The sequence below is a fragment of the Crotalus tigris genome, unplaced genomic scaffold (genome assembly GCF_016545835.1).
Source record: "Crotalus tigris isolate CLP2741 ecotype Arizona unplaced genomic scaffold, ASM1654583v1 scf7180000017757.759095, whole genome shotgun sequence".
In the NCBI taxonomy this organism is placed as follows: Eukaryota; Metazoa; Chordata; class Lepidosauria; order Squamata; family Viperidae; genus Crotalus; species Crotalus tigris.
This window is the reverse complement of record NW_024096617.1, coordinates 1-24,159: the sequence shown is the minus strand read 5'-3', so window position 1 is coordinate 24,159 and position 24,159 is coordinate 1. Positions and strand designations below refer to the sequence as shown.

The 24,159-nt window shown below is 36.7% G+C and overlaps 1 protein-coding gene across 1 annotated transcript in view; it reads left to right on the top strand.

Annotated features, from left to right (window-relative positions):
• DNTT (DNA nucleotidylexotransferase) overlaps nt 1–13,177 on the top strand; it is a 221,459-nt gene extending 208,282 nt beyond the window's left edge. Inside the window, exons 12-13 of the mRNA XM_039340929.1 lie at nt 10,752–10,854; nt 11,785–13,177. Of these exons, the coding sequence (XP_039196863.1) occupies nt 10,752–10,838 (87 nt within the window). The 3' untranslated portion in view covers nt 10,839–10,854; nt 11,785–13,177. The remainder of the gene's footprint in view (nt 1–10,751; nt 10,855–11,784) is intronic.
• The last annotated feature ends 10,982 nt before the right edge of the window (nt 13,178–24,159 follow it).

Sequence of the window (24,159 nt, the reverse complement as noted above, 5' to 3'; positions counted from 1 at the left end):
CAAGTGCCTTGGAGAATAGGATGATCCCCTCTTCTTTGTGTCAGCTTCTTAGATATTGGAACACTGCTATCATATCACCCCTCGTCCTTCTCTTCATTAAATTAGATATACCCAATTCCAGCAACCGTTCCTTATATGTTTTAGCCTCCAGTCCCCTAATCATCTTTGTTGCTCTTCTCTGCACTCTTTCTAGAATCTCAACATCTTTTTTACATTGTGGCAACCAAAACGGAATGCAATATTCTAAGTGTGGTCTTATCAAGGCATTATAAAGTGATATTAACACTTCACGTGATCTTGATTTTATCCCTCTATTAATGCAGCCTAGATTGAGTTGGCTTTTTTGGCAGCTGAAGCACACTGCTTATATTTAGATGATTGTCCACTAGGATTCCAAGATCCCACTCATAGTTACTACTGTTGAGCCATCTACCATCTATTCTGTAATTGTGCATTTAGTTTTTCTTGCCTAAATGTAAAACCTTACTTTTCTGTACATTGAATTTCATTTTATTAGATAGGGCCCAATATTCAAGTCTGTCAAGATCCTTCTGTATTTTGAACCTATCATCTGGAGTGTTGGCTATTCCTGCCAGCTTGGTGTTGTCTGTAAATTTGATGAGTTCCCCTTCTATCCCCTCATCCAAATCATTGATGAATATGTTGAAGAGTACTGGACCTAAAACAGAGCCTTAGAATACCCCACTGTTCACTTCTCTCCATGTAGATACAGTTCCATTAAGGACTACACGTTGAGCACAGTTGGTCAGCCAATTACAAATCCATCTGGTGATGATGGATTTTTCCATTGTTTCTATATAAACAATTAGATATGGCAGTAGATATAATGGCTGTACTTTAAAGAAGGAAGAGTCTAGCTGATTCAACTTCCACTGTGTCTCTTCATCGTACCATAAGAGGAAGTTCTGGTCAATATGAACCTTTGAAGCATTGTCTAGAAATTGAAATTGACTCCACAAGAAGACTAAAACTATATTGTGATAGGCTCTATTAATAGGATCTTGTATGTCTGCCTTTCCTTCCTTATATCACAGTAAGTCGGGAAAGAGCCAGCCTAGTTCTTTTCCTGTCTACTTTCCCAAAGCTTAAGCAATGGTTCTGCCCTTGCTACTTTTGTAATGGCTTCTGACAGTTGCCCTCAAGGTCATCCCCATATAGCCTCAGACCAAGTACTTCAAAGAATCTTGTCCTCAACAACATGAGAATCCATTAGAAATTCATAATTAATTAATTTGTTGGATATTGCCATTTCAGTTTCTTTTTGCATATGGTTCTTTTGCATATTTCTCTTTTCAAAATTGCAATTAAATATTTTTAAATCGGGATCAACATGGAGATCCACCGTGGACCAAATATTTTTCTTCTAAACATGCTAGAAGTACAATTGTCTTTGTTTTATTCCCAGAATAATAAAGAAAAGATAATTGCTTTGTTTTCTTACTTCAGTTGGGTTTTGACTGGGAAAGAAGACTCAATAGGTGGCCTTCATTTGTATGCACAGTTCTATAGTCAAATGAGCAAATCTGCTTGTGCATTGGTTAAGAGATTTTCTACATGAGTTGTAGTCCATTATGCAAACTGAATATAGAACTCTGACAGACAAATTAATTTACAGTTAGTATTTTTCAAACTGACTTCTGCATTCCCCATCTCCACATATTTATTTATTTGGCATATAGCATATCATACATGGACTAGCAATATACAGTACTAACATTTCATCTAGGATAGTAGAACCCAATAAAATATAAATGTTAAAAAGAACTATGTTCAAATACCAATGTCTAGGCCCTCTAACTATTGAAATGCAGCATCATTTATATTTTAAAAAATGAGACCATATGCTGTCAGCTTACAGTTGGTCACAATGTGATCTACAATTTAGTGTGGGACCCCATCAAGTTCCCCATAGGTTTATGAGTTAAACCTGTTTTTAAAAAAACATAAAACAATAAAGAAGCCACATATAATTTGCAACCCAGGTGAAAATGATGGATCAACACAACTATTGCACAGGTTAAATGACACATTGAAATTCCTAGATCCTGGAATAAAAACACATATTTGGCCTTATGGAAGGTTAACAGGGCCAGGGACCATCTAATTCTGGGAAAGGATGTTGAAAAGAGCCTGTGCCATGACATAAAATGTTCTTTAATGAAATGTGGACTCAGATAAAATAGAATTAAAACATAGTGTGCATATAAACCTTTTGGAAGGGAGTGAAAATTATTTGGATGGATTTACCATATTTTTTTTTATTAATCTGGATTTTAGGATTTCCAGAAATTTGTCAATCTACTGTTGTGGTTCTTTTTAATAATAGCTTAATAAATTAGGATACCTATTCTTAAATTACATATTGCAAAAAAGCTTTCATTTTATACATTTATACAGTTTATTTCTGGTTGCAAAATTTATTCCATGCTAAAATGAACTAGGATATATGATCTTGATTCATATTTGCTTAAAATGTAGTCATAATCAGAATTATTAGAATAAATCCCATGGCATATTTTAATACAGTGTCTCATGATGTTTCTTAAGGGCTCATAGTTGATGGCTTATGTTCTCAAATTCCTTATTCAGAGTTTTCTATAATCTTATTTCAAAGAATGATGGCTTTCCTTCCAATACATTTGTCATTATATTTGTTGCTGGATTTGGGATAGATTGGATTTCAGAGCAGGAACGCTACGTGCATATTGGTATGAAATAATGCTAGTTAAATATAAAATTTACATTTGCTGTGTAGTGTAATGCTTCAGGCAAATTCAATTGTTTATCCATGCAGACTGTTTTATCGAAGTGAAAAACACAAATATATACTGTGCAATCCAGTGCACAATTGCCTTATCCCCATTTTGCTACAACACACAAAAAATCATGCTGTTATCCTATTTGCCCTTTTGGATTTTATCTTTTATTTCATTTCTGCTAGCTCTGATGACCTGCAGTTGCCCTTGATTCTTTTGCTCCCCTCCCATATGTTCAGCGAAGCTCCTTTCTTGTCAGCCAATTATCCATCTACATATTTCATCTCTAATAAAAGCCATAACTGCAATGCTATTGGATTTGCCCTGCCGTTTAATGACCCTTTTATTATTGCATGTACTTTTCCTCTGTTTATTTTCCCATTTGAAATCATTTTTAGGAGAAGCTGTAATGTGTGTCCTTCAGAAAAGATTTGGGTGCCAAGCGTGATCAGTACATATATTAGCTCTTTTCAGTTGTTCTGGGTAGAATTCCTTGGAGATGAGTCTCAACCTGATTTATTACTGTTGCATAGGTTCATAATAAAGTTAATTTTATCTTGCGTTCTCATGAAACATGTGAACTGCGCAAAAACCTGCACAAAATTTGAAAAGGAAGCCTGAGGACAATGAATTTGATCCCCTTTAGGTAATAGCAAATAGAGTAGTCTAGAGCAGTGCTTCTCAATCTTAGCAGCTTTAAGATTTGTGGACTATGTGGACTCCCAGAATTGCCCAGATGAAGTCCACTCTTCTTAAAGTTGCTGAGAAATGCTGGGCTAGAGAGTTCGGCTGCCGGCATAGCTGATACTACTTGTGTTGGATCACTGAAATGAAGGGATATTGCAATATACTCTTTTCCCTATAAAGTCCCTCAATCCCATTTGAAGCCTGTGTGGCCGCAACTGTACCAACAGCTGGTGTCCTAACAATTTTGAACAACGCTTACACATTTCGAAAGAATATTACTGCTGTTTTTAAATGATAGTTCTCAGACCATCTTGTAAGATTTGCTTAAATTTTAACTGCAAAGTAAAACATATGTTTACATTCTCACAATACTTGAGAATACCAGGTCATAGTTCAGGCTTCTTTGAATATCTCTTCAAGTCACTGCAGGCATAGAATCCCTTTCAGGTCTCTGCATCTCTACCATCTGAGTCTTTAGAAAGCAATGTAGACTGTGGGCATTTCCAAATGGAATGTTTTTTACTCTGTTCCACATCCCAGTCCCTCCCACTCAACTGGAGGCCAACCTTGGTTCATCTTCACTGCAACTGTCATAAATATGAATCAGCAGTTAAGTATCTGAGTTTTGCTCACCTGACTATGGAGACGCTGCAATGGTCGTAAGTGTGAAAAACAGTCATATGTCACTTTTTTCACTGCCATTGTAAAGTAAAATAAGGAGCCATATTGTTGGGGCCAATATGCTGACTCTGTAAACTGCTTAGAGAGGGCTATAAACCACTGTGAAGTGGTGTATAAGTCTAAGTGCTATTGCTATGTTAGACAACATGGAGACTAAAGCACAGTCTTGCAGAACCTCAGCATATAAATACCATGTAGTTGACAACTAACTGCTGAGTATCATCTGGAAGGAGCCAGATGAGGGGAGCTACTGCAAGGTTCTAAGATATTCAGAGCTTCTTTTAACAATAGCAATAGCACTTGGACTTATATACTGCTTCACAATGCTTTACAGCTGTCTTAAGCAGTTTATAGAGTCAGCATACTGTTTATTGCCTCCAACAAGTTGCATCTTCGGAAGGAGGGAAGGCTGAGTCAACCTTGGGCCAGCAAGAATCAAACTGCTGGCTGTCAGCAGAATTAGGCTGCAATACTGCATTCTGACCACTGTGCCACCATGGCTTTATTACAGTATCTTGGCTGCAAGTTGTGAAGAAGCCCAGTCCAGAAGAATAAATACAATGTCACTTTCCCTTCCCAGCAAAGTTAATGCCATGGACCACCAAGGCAATTTCAGTGCCAAAACCAGTCCAAACTCTTGATTGAAATGAATCAAGAAAATTATTCTTGAGAGAAGAGACTTTCAGATTTCTCTCCAATTGATCATTTACTTTATTTCATTCTCTAGTGATCTTCACCCCAGGCTTGTCAGTCCCCATAGTACAATCTCCCTTTTTAATGTTTCTGCTCAGTATTATTCATTCTTCAGTGCTTTGGGAGATATACTGCCAAATTTTGAGACTCTGAGGATTGAAATGGATACAAGAACAAGGTGGGGGGGGGAATCCTTTCAAAGTGCTATTTTGGGAGTTGCAGGAAAGTGAATGTCAATAAAAGGAGCATTGAGATATTTGTGCAACAGGGTGTGATTTGATCACTCCATCTATTCAAATGCATTTCTATGAGCTTAATTTATGTGGGCAAAAGACATAGAAAGTGCATGAATGGAATCTGTGCTCCTTGATTAATTCCCAGCTCTCCTAGGTTACTCCATGCATCAGTGCATACCTACCCATAACTTCCAAAATGTCTATCAAGACTCAAAACGGAATATAAAATTATTCTGTGTCAGAGAGAGAAGCAGGATTGTCTTCGGGGGAAGAAGAAAATTAAAAAAGGCTGTCATAATACAAAAGTGTCACTTACGTCAATAACAACTGTGAGTCTTGGAGGCCTTCTTACAAAATAGGTACAGGTAATCCTCAACTTACAACTGGTCTTTGCACATACAACTGTCCCAGCAACCCCATGGTCGCATGATCAAAATTCGGGTGCTTGGCAACTGGGATGTACAGTATTTATAATGGTTGCAGCATCTCAGGGATAGGTAATCACCATTTATGAACTTCCCAGCGGTCCTCCGATAAGCATAGTCAATGGGAGGGAGCTGGATTTGCTTAATAACCACTTAATTCACTTAACAATTGCAGTGATTCTTGTAACAAAGGTCGAAAAATGGGGCAACAGCTTTGCTTAAAAGCAGAAAATCTAGTCCTAATATTGGTTGTACGTCTAAGACTACCTTCATAGCAAGATGTAGCAGTGCAAGATTTGGGAACTGAAGGGAGCCTTCTGGGATGCTTAGAGGGGTGGTGGGGATGACAACTTCTTTGCCTGCAGAACATGAAGAAAAGATGTAGTATTGTGTGTCTGTGTGTTGTGTTTGGTTTGGTACACTTAAGGAAAATGGTGGTGGTTTTTCCTGCTGGGTGGGAGAGAAAAAAGAAGCCTACAGATCTTGAAGCTTGCCATCTTGAATCTGTTCTGAATTAAATCTGTTAAGAAAGAACCATTCTCTGTGCTCGTTGCTGAAGCAGAATTCAGCTCAATCATGGGAGCAGCATAATATAAATTCTACATTTCTGCCAACTCATAGACAGTGGGAATGCATGTTAATGCAACATGTGGAAATCAGCTGGATGTTGTTTTTTTTATAATGTTGCTACAGTAATTGCATATCCATTCTTCCAAAGAGCTCGGTTAATTGGGCCAGTTGGCCTTCATACTTTCCTTTGTCTGTTTTAGACTTTTATCCTCACTCTTTGCAACTGTTTCACAGCTTATGATTATTCCATTTTCTGGGGCTCATTTCCTCTGACTTATGGATGCCTGCCTTCCTTACTTCCTGGATTCACACTATTTTGAATGGTAATTAACATTTGCTGATTTGATTTCTGCATCTCCAGAGCCTAGTTCAGACAGAACCCACTGCTTATGTGATCCTTCTGTTTGGTGAAAATGTGGACATCTATGCTTCTCTGAACATCTATCATGAGGACATATTCTCCCCTATCATGGGGAATGCATCCATATTTCGACACTCAACCAGTGTCTGGAAATGAATGAATCAGAAGCTTGAATAAAATGCATCCAAATCACAGATTCCCTACTGTTGACATTGCAGTCCATGGAGCTTAATGTAAAAAAGATTATCGAAGATGTTGTCCAGGGCTGGTAGCTGAAATCCGACAATATTCTGGGCAATTTTAATGATTCTCTGTAGAGCTTTTTTGTCCCCTACAGAGCTACTTCCATACCATGCAAGAATGCCGTATGCCAGGACACTCTCAATGGTGCTGTGATAGTAGGACAGAAGTAAATGCTGAGATAAATTTATCTTCCTGAGCATTCTCAGGAAGTACAGCCTCTTCTGTGCCTTCTTCACAAGCATGTTAGCATTCATAGTCCATGAGAGGTCCTCCGAGATATAAGTGCCCAGAAATTTAAAACTACCCACCCTCTCCACCTCCTCACCATTTATGTACAATGGTAGATGTACATCTGTCTTCCTCCTGAAGTCAATTATAAGTTCTTTAGTTTTTGTGGTGTTAAGTTTGAGGTTATTTTCATTACACCACAATGTCAGCCCTTGTACCTTCTTCCTGTAAGCAGACTCATTGTTCTTATTAATGAGCTCCACCACTGTTGTGTCATCCGCAAATTTAATAATTGTGTTGGTGTTATACAGTGGGGTGCAGTCATACGTGTACAAGGAATAAGCACACAACCCTGGGGGGCTCCTGTGCTTAATATCAGAGTAGAGGAATGGTGAGATCCCATCCTTACTGACTGTGGCCTACCTATCAGAAAATCCCTAATCTACAAGCAAATCCTCTGATTTATACCCAAATTGGACATTTTAAAAAACAACCTGTTGGGTAAAATGGTGTTAAAAGCAGAGCTATAATCCACAAATAACAACCTTGCATGTGTCCCCTGTTGTTCCAAGTGATTCAATACAGTATGGACAACAAGAGACATAGCATCATCAGTTGATCTATTACCCCTATATGCAAATTGGTATGGGTCCAAAGTAGATGGAAGACTAACCTTAATATAGTTCAACACCAGCCTCTCAAAACATTTCATAACAACAGATGTTAAAGCTACTGGTCTATAATCATTAAGCGATACCACTACTGTCTGCTTAGGAACTGGCACTATAATAGATGTCTTCAGGCAGGTAGGGATAGAGCACTGCGACAGGGATAGATTGAAAATATCCATGAACACTTCAGCTAGCTCTGCAGCGCAGTCCCTGACAACTCATCCCAGAATTCCATCAGGCCCAGCTGCCTTCCAGATATTAACATTCTGGAAAGTGCATCTCACATCAGAGATCTGCAGTAGAAGTGGTTGTCTATCAATGGTAGATGTTAATGGTGCACTATCAGTAGTAAATGCTGGAATGATGGTCGTTCCTGTGTCCACCTCAAAATGGCTGAATTGATTTAGCTACTCAGCCAAAGAGTCACTACTCCCAGGCAAACTATTTTTATTATTTTGTCCTGTGATTTGTCGCAGACCTTGCCATACACGACCAGAGTCTGAGTTCTCAAAAAGATGTTCAATCCTCCATCTGTATGTAGATTTAGTGTCCTTGATGCCCCTTTTCAATTTAGCTCTTGCCTCGCTATACTGTAGCGCATCACTAGAATGGAAAGCAGCATTTCTTGCTCTTAATAAAAGACACACTTTTCTATTTATCCAGGGCTTGTTGTTAGAGAACACCCGTACTTGTCTGTGTTAGTGACAACATCTTTTAATGTAAAACAGTACTGTTGAAGTGTAAATGTCAACATTGTTCTCTTCAAACAGTGCCCAATCAGTATCCCAAAACAATCTTGAAGTTGCTCCGATGCATCCGCTGGCCACATCTATATTTCTCTAATTGATGGTCTAATTCTGTTGACAAGAGGTCTATATGATGGGATCAAGAACACAGATATCTGATCTGACTGTCCCAGGTGGGGTAAAGGCATAGTCCTGTATCCATGCATGATGTTACTATATACTTGATCCAAGGTATTTTTCCCTCTAGTGGGACAGTCTACGTACTGATAGAACGTAGGGAGGACAGTCTTTAATTTGGCTTGATTGAAATCACCTGCAACCACCAGCACTCCATCCGGGTAGGCCTGTTGCTGTTTGCTAATAGCAATTAACAGGTAACTCATGGCTGTGCTCATGTTAGCATCAGGAGGTATATATACTACAGTTATCACAATATTAAACTCACCAGGCAGATAAAAGGGGCAGCATTTCACTGCCAAGTATTCTAAATCAGGAGAACAGTGAGTGTCCATTATTTTAACATTTGTGCTCCAGTTGTTATTTATGTAAACACAAAGTCCCCCTCCTCTGCTCTTCCCAGAGACCATGGTTCTATCCGCTCGATAAACTGAGTGTCCTGGTAATTCAATAGCCTCTCCTGGAATGGTAGGGTCAAGCCACGTCTCTGTAAAGACCATGACACAGCAGTCCCGAATGTTTTTCTGCAGAGAGATAGTAAGTTCCAGCTCCTCAATCTTATTAGGGAGAGATCTAACCTTTGAAACAAAAAGACTTGGCAATGCAGGCTTATGAGGATTTTTTCCTAACCTTACACACAGTCCGGCTCTACAGCCTCATTTCTGCCTGCGTTTCCTTCTCCTTTGTTTCCTTTGCTCTCTAGCAGGGTGAGTAACCCACGGTATCATTCTAAACAGCTCAGCTGGAATGTTGTAGTTTGAGACTCCTTCTATTACTTGCTGCATTTTAATAGGGAAAGACTTGAGACATTCATGGATAGTAGGTGCTATAGTGTGGGATTTCAGGTGTGGTTAAATTATGTAGACTTTTTTAGAGATGTTATAGAACTAAATGTCTGCCTTTGCAGTAAAGATGGCAAAATTGTAGCACAAGACTGACTCAGCCATGGAAATACATTGCTCAAGAAACAAACACAGAGACTTCCCCAAATCTCAAATTTAGGATCTCCAGGTTTCAACTTAGAGGCACATCTCTTCCTTCTAAAGCTGAAGAGACAAAAGTGAAGCCTCTGTCCATATTTTCCTAGTCCAGTTCCATCTTTTCCTCCTTCTTTGGCAGCTTTCTAACAGAGCAATAGAAGAAGCCATAAGTTATACAATCTGATCACACATTTTGAATTAAAGGCAGAAACTCTAAGTTGCAACCTTGGAAGTTAAACAAAAAAGGAAGCAGGCTTACTGTTCTATAATTAATTTCTTAATTAGTAATAAACATTATGAATGCGAGCAGTGCAGTGGCCTAGAGGTGGAGCTCTCACCTCACAATCAGGAGGCTGTGAGTTCAATCCTAGGTAGTGGCAGATATTTCTCTCTCTGGGTGCAATGAGTTATTATTTGCTGTGATCTCCATATAGGCATCAGGAAGAGCATCCAGGCATTAAATGCTCAGCTCCATTCAGTTGCCCTAACTCCATCCCAAAGCAAGGGATTTCAGGGTTGTTAAAAGAAAAAAAATGAATGCAATCTTATTTCTAATTAATTAATATTATTAATGTATTCAGCTTATTCAGATCTCATCTTTACACTCAGTTTAAGGATCACAGTCTACCAAGCTAAGTGATTCTCACTTATTATTTAAAAAAAATGGCAAAGATAGTGGAAAATTCTATTTTGCATTCAGGATTTGCTTCTTGGGCAACTATTCTGGAAAACTACATTTGTAATATTAAGGATATATTTAAAAGAACAAGTTATGCTTTAATATAGTACAAAATTTGAGCTTGGTAAAATTGCAATCATTTATTGATTAAAATGTTAATTAAAATTGTTCACTTCATGCTTCTTGTACCTTATTGACCAGTGAAGCTATAATGAGAACTACAGAAATGGAATTTATAGTCTGAAATCATTTGCAAAACAGCCATTTTGTATTAAGTGTACTTAAAAGTCAATGGAAATATGTTACATAAATACAATATTTATGAAACAATTGATTGAGATAAAACAAGAGTTCTGCAGAGACCTAACTGATGCTGAATTAAAAATATGACATCTTAGGAGGAAAAAAACCCTGTTTATTTGCTTTTCAGTAGTCATACATTTTGCAGAATAAGAACATGTTTTTCATTTGGAATGTGACAGTCAGATTTTCAAATTTTTGCCAAGATCAACACAAATGCTAAGTACATTAATTATGGATCTAGTTGTTTCAGAAATAGTCTTCTTTTATTTAAACTGAGCTTTTTTCTTCTTCCAGAAAATTTTTCTGAGTGCTGCAAATGAGGAAGAAATATTTTCACACCTGGGCTTGGATTACCTTGAACCCTGGGAAAGAAATGCCTAAAGAAATTTTTAATAAGGTTACACCATTTCACTGTTTCAAAGCAAAGTTTTACTTACCTGAAAAGCATATCTTTATTATTAGTTAGGGAAAAAGATCTTAAATACATTGTGAATATTTGTTGTAGGTGTGGATTTCCTTAGAATAGTTGGCAATTGATATTTTGAAATGTTTCTTTTGTTCTAATTTCCTGCTCTTGTGACAACCACACAATCAAAAGGAAGGGATTGGCAGGAAGTCATAATGAGACTGCTAAATCATGCAGATAACATATTTCAAAATGAATGTCTGTGGAGTGACTTTCAACCTGGCACCCTCCAGATTAACCTCCAGATGCAGCTTTTAGAATTCCTGCCCTCTAAGGCATATCTGGAAGGCCCAAATAATAGAACCCTATCCTACTGCATTTTCAGCTTATTAATGTTTAATGTTTTCTTGTTTTCAGTTTTAATAACTAATCGAACAAGAAAAAAAATTGGTCATTATGCAAAAATAATTAATACCCAGAAATACTCTAATTTTAACTATTCCAAATATCTTTATGCAAACCAATATACAAAAAAAGAACTCATGGTTTGCTATCATAATATAAATGCTACCATTTCGTAAAGAGATTAGTTTGGTTAATGGAACTTTTACTAATTTGAAAGTTATATACTAACTTTTCTATTAATGCAGTGGTCCAAATCCTCCCCCTTTCTATCTCTGTCTCTCTGTTTCTGTAAGCAATTCTTTTAGTACAGAATGGATGCTTGAACTTATTTATTTCAGAAAGGCTGAGTACAGTACGAGAGACCTTTTGTCATAGTGAAATACGATAAATACAGGTGATTTTATTCAGAGATAAACCTGGTCAATATTAAATTATAACTGATTGATCACGCTGATTACTCAGACATGTAACAAATTGATTGACTGCTATTCCTAGCACAGTATTGTTCTTTTCCAGGACTTGCTTATGGATCTGTCACAGGGGCATCATCATGGAAAGTCAATCAAGATGGCATCTACAACCACATTATCAACCCTGCAACCATTCAAAACTAACTTTCTTGCACATGTTGATGTCACATGCGTGGACAAAGGGGCATGTTAACCACAGGGTCCTGGCTATCCTCTTGACGTCTTTGACTCTTCTGCAAACATGGCTGTTGCCAATTGCTTTCACTCTTCCCCCCACTCGTCCTTCATGGACATTCATGCCCAAGGTGGAAACATAGTTTGGCAGAATAAAAAACAAAATATAGTGGACAAAAATTCAAGATCATGCCTGCAACCATGCAACTGAAGTTCTAGCATTTTGCATGCATCTAGATGCAAAAAAAAAAAAAAAAAAGGATTGAGGGTGTTGATTTTGTGGGGATGTGATTACTGTCTCAAAATTTTGAGTAGTTCCTTTGTTCAATCTTTCATATAACCCAACTGAAGAACCTATGGCTGGCTGGGGAATTCTGGGAGTTGAAGTCCACATGTCCTAAAGTTGCCAAGGCTGGAAAACCCAGATATACACCAATAGAATATCATAATAAGTTATGATCTGAATCATCATGCTAAAAGTCTTAGAATCTAAATTTGAATGCAAAACAGATTTTAAAATTAGGGATAAGTCCAAGACAGATCAACAACAATAAGAAAATCACAGTTTACTGAGATACATGTTGACAGCCTTGAGGGTAAACTTAGCACAACATTGGAAAAGGGATGCATCACCATTGAGAATGTAAACTTGGAGATTAGGCAGCAATGGCAAAATTAACAGCATATATTCATAATAGAGGTTTGGCCAAATTTAAGCAGGAATGGTGTCCATGTACATTATATATTATCCAGCATGGCAAACTGAAACATATGGAGCATAGTTTTAAAGGGGGAAATAATTGGCTAAAGAAGTAAAATTAGAAATATATGAAAATTTTGAATATTTTTAAATATTGAACATCAGGAGTATAACAAAGAAGAAGTTAGAATACATTCACTCAATAGTACTTTTACTAGCTTTTTTTTCTTTCCTTCCTCTTTTTTTAAAAAAGAGATTTATCTTTAAATAATAAAGTGGTGGACACATTGGTATTCAGCGAAAATCCTTTCACTTTTTGTTAAAAAGAACTTAACATATTCTGCTTTTTATAGTTAATCCTTCATCTATGATATATACTGAGTACTAACTGTACAACTTTTCAATTTCTCTGTCCCCCTACTGATATTATATATGTCATGCCTCCATTGGAGCTTGAATCTGCGGAGGAAAATGAGCTGGAACGGGACCCTATGGAGGTTGAGGGGGAGGTATCTGTGGCTGCAGAGGAATGTGGGGAAGAGCAGGCAGAGGCAGGCCAGGGCCCTTCAGGAGTGGGACAGGAGGAACAGGAGAGACAGAGTTCAGGCGATGAGCAAGGACCACCCCCACCTGATCCTAGAGCACGGAGAGTGGAGAGAAGGAGGGAACAACGCAGGCAGGCTCAACTACTCGGGAGGAGAGCATCCCACCACTCTCCACAAGGAACACCTGGAGAATGAGATTTAAGGAGATGCTGTGGGGAGAGGCATTTGTCAGGAACTAACACTTATTCCCTGGAGTTTTATGTGTGTTGTTGCTGATCTCTTGTTCTGTGACTTCTGCTTGGAAACTCTGACAATGTTGCTTGGATGTTTAAAGAACTCAGACTGCATTTTAGCTTCCCTTCCGAAACTGCTCAGGCAAGTGTGTATGCACACAGACTCATTAGGTTTATGATGTATGTGTCATTCTTTCTTATCTCTGTGGCCTTGAGTAAATTCATCTCCTAATCAAACTGTATGTGAAACTACTTGCAGCCAGAGGTGTGTGTGTCTTCCTTTGTTTGGAGGTTTTCCAGAAATGTGGGAGCATTTGGGGAAAATTTGGAGCAATTAAAGGGTGGTTTGAATTGCCAGCTGACTGCATTGCCTCTGTGCTGTGCCTTGGGTCATCACAATATATTTGTATTATTATTATTTTTCTTTTATAGGATTATAATTTTGAGAAGTAAAGATTATGTTTAACCTGATGCCAAAGATTCTTGTTTGTATATTCTATTGGATCAGACCCTAAAGCAGTGGTTCTCAACCTTTTTAATGCTGCGACCCCCAACTGGTTGTAAGTCGAGGACTACTCAACTGGTCGTAAGTCGAGGACTACTCAACTGGTGCAGCACCGTTTGCAGAATGGGACTTTTGGCGGGCTCAGCAGGGCAGAGACAGCCTGAACAATTCCTATTGGCTTTTGAAAGCCAATAGTATTAGACTCTATTCAAGAGAGTCTATTCTATTGGCTTTCAAAAGCCAATAGAATAAAAGGGAGTAGCACAGCTAAGGAAAATGGGAAAAAAATGGCGGACTGTGTTGTTTGGTGACCCCCATGAAATGGTCATTCGACCCCAAATGGGGTCCCGACCCACAGGTTGAGAACCACTGCCCTAAAGGATTAGCATACAGTAGTAAGTGGTTTTATTAAAGAAGGCAAAGAGCTGATATTTGATCTCGATATTAGGATTTAGATAAGCTTAGTTTAAACATAGTGTCTACATCTGTTTTTGGAGCTATTATTTTTGATTATTTCAGCTCTGAAGAAGTTGATTAAATTGTTTTTTACAGAATTAAAAACAATATGGAATTAACTCTGAATACTTTTTTGACATCAACATAAGAATTTGATATTTAATTTATCTGTCCTATATGAAATTGTTCCTTCTAATGTTTCACAAAGTTTTAAGTTTTGGCAGTCCTTAAACCAATATTTTTTCTTTATAGAAAGCTGGATAAATGTATTTTATTTATTAATGGCCCTTGATATAACAAGCATGAATATCTTGTTTTGATAAATCAAATGATGGTTGCTTGCTGAAGTTGATATAATTCAGGATTTGGAACATTAACCAATATATAGCTTAGCCTTACCCTATTATATTTGCATTTTGTGCTGATCTCAACAATTGTTAATATACCTCTGCATCTGTATGTTGAGGGCATATATCTTATTTTAGCTGTGTTCCCAATATTGGAATCTATAATTAGATATTAAGGATTATGAATTTTTCAGGCCAGGGTGTTGTCTAACAACATTGTTTAAGCATCAGATGAAAGGTGAGATGCATACCTGATTTACAGCTTTAGATTGTTGCTATGCATTGTGTATCAAGGTTTGAGTTAATCACTTTTCAAATGAGAGACAAAGATATATGAGTAATATGGTCAATTTGGGAACTGTTCAGTTTATAAAGAGTTTTTTTAAACTATTTGCATTGCTATAATTGATTTTGTAGCTATGTCGATCCTGTAATGCTGATCTATGAATGCAGACTTAAAATAATCGTGTACATAATACAAGTAGACTTCATTTATTGCCATTCGCAATTACAATGATGATGATGAAAAGTAATTTTCTGACCAATCCTCCCACTTGTGACAGGTCTGTAAAGCAAAAATGAAGTAAGATCATAAGCACAGTTACAGTTTCTCTTAGTGACCACTTCATTTAATGATTGAGTTGCCAGTCACAATTGTGGAGGGTGAAACAAGGACTGCCTGTGAAATAAAAATAAAAATGCAAATACTCCTCAAAATCATAGTATGCTTATTGCATATCTTAATGATGGTGCTGAAGGAAATCCATTTTTAAAAAACAAACCTGGATCAAAGGCTTTATTTTATTCTCCAAAATATCAAGTTACCCAACAATTCTTGTAATATCATTTAAACTGGTGGACCAGGGAGCCTCTGATGAGCTACCAAGTCCATTTTCTTATTATCTAGTTGCAGTTATTGTCTGGTGAATATTATAGAACATATGGGCCTCTACCCACTGATTTATTCCCAGTACTAACAATATTCATATTTAACAATTCCATGGCAACCCTACTTTTTCAGAGATTTCACATATGCAAAACATCAAAAACAAATAGCTCGAACAAAAGGACGATTTGGAATATGGCTTAGAAAGGTATTTTTTACACACAGCTTTTCTTTCTTTCTTAAAGAACAGCCCTAAAAAAGAAATGTGTGTTAATAAACACGACTGTCAGAAATGCCTTCCAGTACATATTTCTTTATGCCAGCATCAGACTTTAATGTATTAAAAGAGATAAGGAAAACCTGGTGTACTTTTGTGAAATGTAACCCCACTTTAACAAATAAAATGTTCCTGAAGCTCTCTTGTATCAATGAGAAATATGCCAGTTAAAATAGGGCAAATATAAAGCAAGCTTTGCCTGATACACTTTTCAATGAATATGGTCAAGAAATTGAATTGAAAAGAAATGAAGGAGAGCGGTGATTTAATCAATGTATTACATAAATAAAGGAACCAGTAATAGTTTGGGTAAATACAATTGCTATGTTAAGATTCATCTGAATTATTCAGACTGAGGATGTAAAGAATTATGGCCGTGTCTTAAGTCAACTTTTATCTCCGTGTACTACAGTGTTCAGCTTTGAACTTGACACTGGAACATAATTATGTCCTGTTGAATTAGATTAATTAGAGTCAGGTATCAAAATGCCACTTTTGATTGTGAAAATGTTTCCATAATTAATTTATGCAAATGCAATTAAGCTAAACTATTGTAAGCTGTTTACTCCTGAGAAGCTTGTTTTTTTTTTTTTTTTCAGAATTGGAATATCTCACTTGCAGGCTGCCTCAGGGTAGCTGCCTCAGGAAAAAGGGAATGTTGTAGAGAAACTGACATCTATCCTGGGAATCACAGAGAAACAGCCTTATGCTTTTTCCCTTTATTAACTCACCCCGACTTCACAATAGATGAAGACACCCATTGTTGTTCAGAATTAACAGCCATTAGTAATTGCATAGATTCACTGCTCCAAATAATCTGGGCTGTTGCAAGACGTTTTCTTGGTGGAACCAAATGAAGAGGCAATGATGAACCAAGCTTTGTACCATCACAATGCAGTACTGACTTTTTTTGTAAGAGTCTCGTAATGTCATGCACATGTGAAATGGGGGGAAAATTTGCATTACGATGGCACAAAGCCACTTTCAGATTTTTGGATCTAGTCTGTTACTTTTCTGGTAACCCCAAAACTTTCTATTTTTTCCCCTCAGCTAATAATGAACCAGCATGGGTCATAATGTGAAGGATTATTATTGTAGGCTAGAGCTGTAAGCTTAATAAATATAAATATTTGCAAAGATTAGATCCTTGTCTTCTGATAATCAAAGCTCTAGACTCAGCTTCTGCTGGATTAAGGCTTCAGAAGAAGAGGAATCTGTTCAAGAACTGCTACCTCTATTGAATCTGACAACTACCGCCTCTTCCATTTCCAGAAACACTAAAGTTAGACAATGGGTAAGAGTCAGATGAACAATCAAGCAGTAAGCTACAGCCTAATCAAGGAACTACTGAGAATGCTTCCATCAACACTGACAGGGCAAGCCATTGCATATAAACAGAGAACCAAACCCCATTCCCTTCCAGTACTGATGAAGTTACCTAGTTGGGTAATGAACCGTCTGCAAGAAAAAAACCAAACAGAGAGAGCACCAAGAACCCCACAATCAGAACATTGAATTCCCAAGTAGCTGTAAAGTTTCTTGAAGGTATATCATATATAGCATTATATAAATTGACAGATAAATAGGGCTCTGATTTCATAGTCATGGCTACCATCTTGGCATTTTCCTTCCATTTCTGTGGTGAGCTTGGTTTTATGAAAGGTTTGGCTAGGAGGAACTGGGCAATGGTGTGTACCTCTTTTCATAGGTTCATGATGCATGCACCTTTAAATACCTAGGTATTGGTTGAATATGTAATACAGAATTAAACATTTATTTAAGAGTTATTCTGTGTCTTTGTCTTGTACTTGATATGGAATACTTGGGTCTAGTGGGATGATCTTTCTCATCTTCAATACAGACCACCTACAATAAAAAAATGCTTACTAAACCTGTATGACCTCATCCTTGGCAGAGGGAGGCAAAGACTTTCAGGAACAAGAGAAAAGAAACTGATCTTGGCAACATAAGAAAAAGACACTGAAAACAGCTGTGATTAATTATAGGTGGGTGTTGATGTAATTTGTTTGGAAACTTCCATGAGATTGAACTTCGATGCAGGCCTACCCTGGGTACTGCATTTGATTGGCTTTGAAGTCTTCCTTCGCCATCATTTCTTCTGTGTTTCTTGACTGCCTGGAGAGATATACAATACTTTCTCTCCTTCTGTCTTCTGTTTTTAAGTGTTTCTGAATGTCACTATGTTCTTTTCTTCCTTAAGATGTCTGCAAACTTAAGTACTCATACTGGTGTGATTATTACTTCCAAATAATGTGTTCCATTCCTATACATTTTATGTATCTAGACACAAACATACACACACACAAATATTCTTTAGTAAGCTCAGAAAAGCCATAGAATTTCACCTTTCTGCACTGTGTTGTTTTTCTTTTTATTGGAAAAGTTGCATTTTAGAGTAACTTTTTTTGATTCTGGCACTTAGCTTATTGTAAGATGCCATAAGAGCAAAAAAGTTAAATTTAGTCTCATGAGACTTTGCAGCAATTTTCTTACCCCTGTAACCATGAATACATAATGATAATGATTTATGTTATGCCATAGCCTAGACACAAACATTTTATCCTGATTTAGAATAACTAATGATACTAGAATTAAACTCATCTTTAAGTCAGGAGACGAGTGAATAATCTGGCTTCCATGTGGTAGAAGAATTGCTTTTTGACATTTCTCCTTGCCAAGGTGTGATGGAGACAAGAGACTGTTGTACAATCTGAGCTGGATCTTCTTTTACAAAAAAACAAAAACAAAACCCTAACCCAAAACATATGTACCCAACATCTGGACCTACTTGATATCTGCATTTTTTGTTAGCTAGGAAAAGTATACTCAAACAATGCTTGCAGATGGGGGAATTATGTGATTACCTCTTGGAAAAGTTTATATTGCTGGGAAAGATACAAAATCAAGAGTAGAAGACAACCCAAGGCAAAGTGTATGGATTCAATTACAGTGGCAAGACCTCAAGACTAAGATATTAAGTTGCTAAGAATCAAGAGCAACTTGATGGCACATAATTTAATCAAATAATACATAGTTTACAATGTACTACATTCACAACTTTTATATGGAATCTATTGATATGCAAGAGAATAAATCCATTTACATAACTTTCTTCAATTATAGCATATACCAAATTTGGATAACTTATTGCTATGTCACTTTTATCTCTATCACAGCTTCAAAACAGATTAAATTTCATTTGACAATTCCCTGGCTTGCAAGGATAATTTTGGTCCAGTGGCAGACAAAGCATTACTTTTGACTAGAAAAGTTCACAACATTATCTTCCTTGCTTTCTGCACTTCTACTTTTCCTTGCCAAAGGTTACTTGTTCAGCATTTTGTATCTGCAAGAAAAAACCCTTTATCGTAGGGGTTGAACTTTGCAAGTCTGAACAACATTATGCACAGAATCCTTAAGTATCTCCAAGAGTGTAGACAACTGCATGATAGCTAAATCCAAAGAATTTGTAACTTCAAATAAGTTATTACATAAATTAACACATATAACTTCAAATAAGTTATTACATAAATTAACACATATATTAAAGTGACATATCTTAACCAGGGGTTCTCAACCTTGGCAACTTTAAGACTTGTGGACTTCAACTCCCAGAATTCCTCAGCCAGCAAAGTCCACAAGTCTTAAAGTTGCCAAGGTTGAGAACCCCTGGTTAAGATATGTCACTTTAATATATGTGTTAATTTATGTAATAACTTATTTGAAGTTACAAATTCTTTGGATTTAGCTATCATGCAGTTGTCTACACTCTTGGAGATACTTAAGGATTCTGTGCATAATGTTGTTCAGACTTGCAAAGTTCAACCCCTACTATAAAGGGTTTTTTCTTGCAGATACAAAATGCTGAACAAGTAACCTTTGGCAAGGAAAAGTAGAAGTGCAGAAAGCAAGGAAGATAATGTTGTGAACTTTTCTAGTCAAAAGTAATGCTTTGTCTGCCACTGGACCAAAATTATCCTTGCAAGCCAGGGAATTGTCAAATGAAATTTAATCTGTTTTGAAGCTGTGATAGAGATAAAAGTGACATAGCAATAAGTTATCCAAATTTGGTATATGCTATAATTGAAGAAAGTTATGTAAATGGATTTATTCTCTTGCATATCAATAGATTCCATATAAAAGTTGTGAATGTAGTACATTGTAAACTATGTATTATTTGATTAAATTATGTGCCATCAAGTTGCTCTTGATTCTTAGCAACTTAATATCTTAGTCTTGAGGTCTTGCCACTGTAATTGAATCCATACACTTTGCCTTGGGTTGTCTTCTACTCTTGATTTTGTATCTTTCCCAGCAATATAAACTTTTCCAAGAGGTAATCACATAATTCCCCCATCTGCAAGCATTGTTTGAGTATACTTTTCCTAGCTAACAAAAAATGCAGATATCAAGTAGGTCCAGATGTTGGGTACATATGTTTTGGGTTAGGGTTTTGTTTTTGTTTTTTTGTAAAAGAAGATCCAGCTCAGATTGTACAACAGTCTCTTGTCTCCATCACACCTTGGCAAGGAGAAATGTCAAAAAGCAATTCTTCTACCACATGGAAGCCAGATTATTCACTCGTCTCCTGACTTAAAGATGAGTTTAATTCTAGTATCATTAGTTATTCTAAATCAGGATAAAATGTTTGTGTCTAGGCTATGGCATAACATAAATCATTATCATTATGTATTCATGGTTACAGGGGTAAGAAAATTGCTGCAAAGTCTCATGAGACTAAATTTAACTTTTTTGCTCTTATGGCATCTTACAATAAGCTAAGTGCCAGAATCAAAAAAAGTTACTCTAAAATGCAACTTTTCCAATAAAAAGAAAAACAACACAGTGCAGAAAGGTGAAATTCTATGGCTTTTCTGAGCTTACTAAAGAATATTTGTGTGTGTGTATGTTTGTGTCTAGATACATAAAATGTATAGGAATGGAACACATTATTTGGAAGTAATAATCACACCAGTATGAGTACTTAAGTTTGCAGACATCTTAAGGAAGAAAAGAACATAGTGACATTCAGAAACACTTAAAAACAGAAGACAGAAGGAGAGAAAGTATTGTATATCTCTCCAGGCAGTCAAGAAACACAGAAGAAATGATGGCGAAGGAAGACTTCAAAGCCAATCAAATGCAGTACCCAGGGTAGGCCTGCATCGAAGTTCAATCTCATGGAAGTTTCCAAACAAATTACATCAACACCCACCTATAATTAATCACAGCTGTTTTCAGTGTCTTTTTCTTATGTTGCCAAGATCAGTTTCTTTTCTCTTGTTCCTGAAAGTCTTTGCCTCCCTCTGCCAAGGATGAGGTCATACAGGTTTAGTAAGCATTTTTTTATTGTAGGTGGTCTGTATTGAAGATGAGAAAGATCATCCCACTAGACCCAAGTATTCCATATCAAGTACAAGACAAAGACACAGAATAACTCTTAAATAAATGTTTAATTCTGTATTACATATTCAACCAATACCTAGGTATTTAAAGGTGCATGCATCATGAACCTATGAAAAGAGGTACACACCATTGCCCAGTTCCTCCTAGCCAAACCTTTCATAAAACCAAGCTCACCACAGAAATGGAAGGAAAATGCCAAGATGGTAGCCATGACTATGAAATCAGAGCCCTATTTATCTGTCAATTTATATAATGCTATATATGATATACCTTCAAGAAACTTTACAGCTACTTGGGAATTCAATGTTCTGATTGTGGGGTTCTTGGTGCTCTCTCTGTTTGGTTTTTTTCTTGCAGACGGTTCATTACCCAACTAGGTAACTTCATCAGTACTGGAAGGGAATGGGGTTTGGTTCTCTGTTTATATGCAATGGCTTGCCCTGTCAGTGTTGATGGAAGCATTCTCAGTAGTTCCTTGATTAGGCTGTAGCTTACTGCTTGATTGTTCATCTGACTCTTACCCATTGTCTAACTTTAGTGTTTCTGGAAATGGAAGAGGCGGTAGTTGTCAGATTCAATAGAGGTAGCAGTTCTTGAACAGATTCCTCTTCTTCTGAAGCCTTAATCCAGCAGAAGCTGAGTCTAGAGCTTTGATTATCAGAAGACAAGGATCTAATCTTTGCAAATATTTATATTTATTAAGCTTACAGCTCTAGCCTACAATAATAATCCTTCACATTATGACCCATGCTGGTTCATTATTAGCTGAGGGGAAAAAATAGAAAGTTTTGGGGTTACCAGAAAAGTAACAGACTAGATCCAAAAATCTGAAAGTGGCTTTGTGCCATCGTAATGCAAATTTTCCCCCCATTTCACATGTGCATGACATTACGAGACTCTTACAAAAAAAGTCAGTACTGCATTGTGATGGTACAAAGCTTGGTTCATCATTGCCTCTTCATTTGGTTCCACCAAGAAAACGTCTTGCAACAGCCCAGATTATTTGGAGCAGTGAATCTATGCAATTACTAATGGCTGTTAATTCTGAACAACAATGGGTGTCTTCATCTATTGTGAAGTCGGGGTGAGTTAATAAAGGGAAAAAGCATAAGGCTGTTTCTCTGTGATTCCCAGGATAGATGTCAGTTTCTCTACAACATTCCCTTTTTCCTGAGGCAGCTACCCTGAGGCAGCCTGCAAGTGAGATATTCCAATTCTGAAAAAAAAAAAAAAAACAAGCTTCTCAGGAGTAAACAGCTTACAATAGTTTAGCTTAATTGCATTTGCATAAATTAATTATGGAAACATTTTCACAATCAAAAGTGGCATTTTGATACCTGACTCTAATTAATCTAATTCAACAGGACATAATTATGTTCCAGTGTCAAGTTCAAAGCTGAACACTGTAGTACACGGAGATAAAAGTTGACTTAAGACACGGCCATAATTCTTTACATCCTCAGTCTGAATAATTCAGATGAATCTTAACATAGCAATTGTATTTACCCAAACTATTACTGGTTCCTTTATTTATGTAATACATTGATTAAATCACCGCTCTCCTTCATTTCTTTTCAATTCAATTTCTTGACCATATTCATTGAAAAGTGTATCAGGCAAAGCTTGCTTTATATTTGCCCTATTTTAACTGGCATATTTCTCATTGATACAAGAGAGCTTCAGGAACATTTTATTTGTTAAAGTGGGGTTACATTTCACAAAAGTACACCAGGTTTTCCTTATCTCTTTTAATACATTAAAGTCTGATGCTGGCATAAAGAAATATGTACTGGAAGGCATTTCTGACAGTCGTGTTTATTAACACACATTTCTTTTTTAGGGCTGTTCTTTAAGAAAGAAAGAAAAGCTGTGTGTAAAAAATACCTTTCTAAGCCATATTCCAAATCGTCCTTTTGTTCGAGCTATTTGTTTTTGATGTTTTGCATATGTGAAATCTCTGAAAAAGTAGGGTTGCCATGGAATTGTTAAATATGAATATTGTTAGTACTGGGAATAAATCAGTGGGTAGAGGCCCATATGTTCTATAATATTCACCAGACAATAACTGCAACTAGATAATAAGAAAATGGACTTGGTAGCTCATCAGAGGCTCCCTGGTCCACCAGTTTAAATGATATTACAAGAATTGTTGGGTAACTTGATATTTTGGAGAATAAAATAAAGCCTTTGATCCAGGTTTGTTTTTTAAAAATGGATTTCCTTCAGCACCATCATTAAGATATGCAATAAGCATACTATGATTTTGAGGAGTATTTGCATTTTTATTTTTATTTCACAGGCAGTCCTTGTTTCACCCTCCACAATTGTGACTGGCAACTCAATCATTAAATGAAGTGGTCACTAAGAGAAACTGTAACTGTGCTTATGATCTTACTTCATTTTTGCTTTACAGACCTGTCACAAGTGGGAGGATTGGTCAGAAAATTACTTTTCATCATCATCATTGTAATTGCGAATGGCAATAAATGAAGTCTACTTGTATTATGTACACGATTATTTTAAGTCTGCATTCATAGATCAGCATTACAGGATCGACATAGCTACAAAATCAATTATAGCAATGCAAATAGTTTAAAAAAACTCTTTATAAACTGAACAGTTCCCAAATTGACCATATTACTCATATATCTTTGTCTCTCATTTGAAAAGTGATTAACTCAAACCTTGATACACAATGCATAGCAACAATCTAAAGCTGTAAATCAGGTATGCATCTCACCTTTCATCTGATGCTTAAACAATGTTGTTAGACAACACCCTGGCCTGAAAAATTCATAATCCTTAATATCTAATTATAGATTCCAATATTGGGAACACAGCTAAAATAAGATATATGCCCTCAACATACAG